The sequence below is a fragment of the Sinocyclocheilus grahami genome, unplaced genomic scaffold, assembly GCF_001515645.1.
Source record: "Sinocyclocheilus grahami isolate Dianchi unplaced genomic scaffold, SAMN03320097.WGS_v1.1 scaffold4291.1, whole genome shotgun sequence".
Taxonomy (NCBI): Eukaryota; Metazoa; Chordata; class Actinopteri; order Cypriniformes; family Cyprinidae; genus Sinocyclocheilus; species Sinocyclocheilus grahami.
Window position 1 is genome coordinate 6,927 of NW_015509257.1, and position 4,651 is coordinate 11,577.

At 38.6% G+C, this 4,651-nt stretch overlaps 1 protein-coding gene across 2 annotated transcripts in view; it reads right to left on the reverse strand.

Moving 5' to 3' along the window:
* Positions 1 to 4,210, reverse strand: part of LOC107576755 (protein lin-28 homolog A) — a 9,639-nt gene extending 5,429 nt beyond the window's left edge. The window contains exons 1-2 of one of the 2 annotated variants that reach the window (XM_016262888.1): positions 4,147 to 4,210; positions 1,651 to 1,826 (exon numbers count right to left, since the gene is read on the reverse strand). In XM_016262888.1, coding sequence (XP_016118374.1) covers positions 1,651 to 1,826; positions 4,147 to 4,180 — 210 coding nt within the window. In that variant the 5' untranslated portion in view covers positions 4,181 to 4,210. Of the gene's footprint in view, positions 1 to 1,650; positions 1,827 to 2,589; positions 2,655 to 4,146 lie in introns of those variants that run through there. The other variant, XM_016262887.1, reaches the window with a different exon arrangement.
* Between the last annotated feature and the right edge of the window lie 441 nt (positions 4,211 to 4,651).

The window sequence follows — 4,651 nt, forward strand, 5'->3', positions numbered from 1 at the left end:
AAATTATATATAGAAAGTGACATTATCACTTAACATTGATCAAACATATCGCACTCTCAAAAAAACGAAACTATCGTTATAATCACTGAAGCTGTACACACTGTGAAATGAATCTCTTACATTGGTACATCTGCGCTTTGTTGTTTATGATGAGAGAATTCGCAAGAGTTTCAGCGATGACTCATCTGAACGCTTCTGATTGGCCATTGCATTCCTAAGCTCAACAGATATGTGTGTGATTGGCTAAAATGCGCAACACTGATTTAATGCCGCAATCGACACTGTCTATTCATATACACTTTGTTAGCAACAGACGTAATAGATTTAATTTATTTGTGCAGGGGCATTTTTGTTTAATTTAGTGGCATTTTTGCCTCAATTCCCCGGCTGTGGCCACACACGCTCCGCCTATGCCTTTTTTTGTGATTTCAGGCCAATCATTGCAAGGAATGTGGAAAGACAGACCTGCATTAGTGTTTTTAAAATCAAATCCAAGGATACATCCAAACCAAGTGAATAAAGGTAAAGTGGGACCACTGTCAAAATATTACACTGTTGCATTTAAAATATTACAGTTTTTGTACTTCATATTTTATTCATTTTCCCTACATACACTCTTAAAAATAAAGGTTCTTCACGATGCCATAGAAGAACCTTTTTGTCTAAATGGTTCCATAAAGAACCTTTAACATCTGAAGAACCTTTCTGTTTCACACAAGAAACTTTTTTTTGGCGAAAGAAGGTTCTTCAGATTATAAAAAGGTAAGAAAGAGATGTTTCTTTAAAGAACCTTTGACTGAATGGTTCTTCTATGGCATCGCTTGAAGAACCGTTTGAAACGCCTTTATTTTTAAGAGTGTATGGTGTAGCCGTTTAAATATAATGGCTAAGCTAACTGGCATTATAATTGAAAACAGCAGCAATTATATATATATATAAATAAAAGTTCTCACTACCTGTATTCACCCTATTTGAGATTGAAGGGGGGAAAAACCCATGAATTTTGAATTCCATACAATGTTCAGAAAACAGTTACTTGTTTATTTGCATAAGTATTAAATAAAAATGATCAACTTTCTGGCCTCTTCGAATAAATGTAGTCAAAAACATTCTACCTCATGAACACCAAAAGAAATGTGGCATTTCCAGAGAACCAAACATATATTGACATCATTCAAAAATAAAAACCACAGGACAATATATTTTGTGATAAAAAATTAAAATAAGCTTAACAAATAAAACAAGCGTTTAAAACTCTAAGAAATGGTCCTAGACCTTTAAGAAAGAAAGAACAAAAAACAAATCACCATACAGCCCAGAACCCTGTATAAAGCCTAAAAAGGGTGACTGGTGGGAGAAAATAAATCTTTGCTAAACGACTGAAAACCTTTTCTTTTTAAGAATGCAGGTTTTGATTTAGCCTATACCTCATATTTAGGCGTTAATGTTCGCGCATCAGCACCGAACACAAATTAATAGCTTTATAAATGGTAGGAAATAACTATAAACGTGGCCTACTGATACTGTAAATATTGAATTTTGCATAGTGTTTATGTCGTTTGAGCCATGAGAAAATAATGCATTGAGATGATAGAGGCCTACACAAGTCCGGTCCATTAAAAACAACGGCATTCATTTGCGCTCTCTCACCTGATGGACGAACACATCCACGGGTGAGTCCAGACAGATGCCCTCCCGGTGGGTCATGGACAGAAAGCCGAAGCCCATCCGCACATTAAACCATTTACAGACCCCACTTCCCCGAAACGAGCTCGAGTCTTCCTCGGAGCTCGCGGCTTCCTCCTCCTCGGTCTTTGCACAGCCCCCTAGATAAACGCACACACACAAGAAAATCAGTCTCAATTAACTTTACAAACACAAATATCACGCTATCGAAAGTGAACGAAAAAATGTAATCTGTGGGCTCCTACGAATGCATCACGCGTGGCGTGGAAACGTGCAAAACACGAGAGAATGAAACGCGGTATGGATTTCCCCTACAAAAATATACTTTGCTTTATTTTACACTGTCCAAATGCGCACTTTTATAAATCTAAAATAGCTACAACGCTTGTTTAGGCTATATAAAAGCGCAAATAAATGCACAATCCGACCATAGCTTGTAAAGCCTAGACATTCTTCAACAGGTAACTTTTCAGCTTATTTCTTTGCAGATTTTGTGGGCAGCAACGAAAGTTAAAAATGCAATAATTAACCCCTTTTCCTCAAGAAATGCATTTAAATGTCTTAAATTAAAGAAATGCACATTCAAACCCCGAGAATATCGCAAGTCAAACCATGAGAAACCATGCCATTTCCCCCCATTATGTGAATCACCACCAGTGATCAATATTTAGCCGTATCATGTTGTGAAAAAAAGACTTGGCTATCAAACAATATAATTTTTATTTTTTAAATCAATACAGGCCTATCATTTAGTTTCCTTAAACGGCTATATTTTAGCATTAAAGCGCTATATAAATGCAACATTCCTTCATTAAATTACACAAATTAAAAAATTAAATAAAAGTTGATTTTATCAGTGGTAGGCTACTCTCGGTAATTAAGCACAAATGTGCACCCGCTTACCTGTGTAATATTGCTCATAAACTGAGCCCATTTCACCCATCTCGCCCATCAACCTCCAAATAAATCCCAAGCTTTGAAAACGCTTCAGACTTTCCTCCACATTTCAAAACTCCATCCAAAACAAACAAATAAAAACGACTTTACCGACGCCAGAAGAAACGAACCACCAAAAGATTTGGGCTATAGCCTACATTTTAGCGGTAAGGACGCGAAAATCCCAGGGCTTCTGGGAAGAGCCCTTTGTAGAGATCCCCAAATCTGAAAGACAATGCAGGAGATCCGTCCCACCCCCCTCTTCTTTATCCCTCTCTCTCTCTCTCTCTTTCTTCACTGACCCCCCACTGGAGGATCACCCACGACCTCACCTTCAGCCATGTCTCCAGGATGTCTTCAACCTCTTCTTGCTTCACACCGAAAAAAACGATCATTGATTGGGGCCCCAAACAGCATAAACCAGTGGCCAGTGTTTATTCCTGAGTGAATCATAGGACACGGGTCACTGTAGCATCCCCTCAGCTTTAGGTCAAGTCTACGTGATGCTCAACTTCACTGAGCTGATGAATTGCACATTTCTGCGGTGATAGGGTCCAAATTCGCCAATGGGCCAATCGCAGATGGAGAACATGTAAGCTTGGGGAATATTAAGTGCCCTCCCCTCTTAAACCCTCAGCATGCTGACACACACACACACACACAGGATGGACACTGTGGCAGCAATAAAAGCCTGACCACTTTCTTCACAACAAAGCATTGATTCATTGCATCCAATGCGTTTGTTTATCTGTTCTCACAACCCACCTCAAATGTATTAATTTCTTTGAAAACATACCATTATGAATAACTTTTTTAATACCGTGTTATTTAAAAATGTAGCAGGTCTATTTATTCATGATATAGCCTAGTTCTCGCTACAAAACAATATCATAAAGTACTGTAAAGAATGAAAATGTGTGGGGGGAAATCTGAAAGTGGTTATCAGATTTAAGATGCTTCATCAAAACGTGACTTTTACTAAAATATACATAAAACACCATACATAGTGTGTACTTATGAACCCCCAAAAAAATGTAGCTGTAGCTAATGATACTGACAATGTCCACAGATGACAGCAGTTCTGGTTTGGGCTTCATGAAGCGCACATGTCCGCAGTGTCCTATTGTTCTCACACCTCAAGCAGAGAACAAGTCAACAATGAGACACTGAGTCGTGTAAATGTCATTTAATTGATCTCTGACGCCAGCACGTAATGAATATGTATTGCCCGTTTCAAACACGAATTCACACTCAGCAATTTACAATGACATATATCTGCAAAACGTCTTGAAGCGTGGAGGGAAATGTATTACAGTAAAATAAATATGTATTTATTTATTGCTGTTTTGGGCATCACTACAATATGACAAAAAGCTTAAATGACACATTTACATCGCATATTTTTGGATGCAGGAGATATTCATTTTATTAAATTACCTGCATATATTTCACAAATTAAAATATATGTAGATTGCTTATTTCTATTTTCGTCAACGCTATATATTGCTGATATCAAGTTCTCACCTGTGCGATTGAGATGCGGATTCGCCGGAGGCATCTTGACGGCTACTTGTTAAAAAAAGAGTTGGTTTTCTCTTTGTTGATTAATCAGCTAATGAGGACTGGTCTCCAGCCTGTGACAGCCTAATAGTGTCAGTCCAACTATTCCTCTCCTCGAAGGCATTTTATAGTGTGAGTGAGTGAATGAGGAGCATGCAGTGAGTCAGTCGGGGCTCCTGCTGTGGTTCTGCTCTGATGACTGTATTGGGATTGTCATGCGGCCCGTCACCCGCAAACACAATTAAAGCCGCATCCACTTTCCAATTAAATATTCATGCAGGATTCTTGGATGCCGTTCATCAGCTTCCCAAACGCACTCTCAACAAGAGCACAGCTTGCTGACTCATGTCAGAGGAAACAGAACAGCACCTGTTAGTCGTGTTAGTCATAAAGCTTCAGCTAATTAAATACATCGAACAGAAGCAGAACTCTCTTCATGTGATAACTGCATGAGCTTCTGTGGGTCACA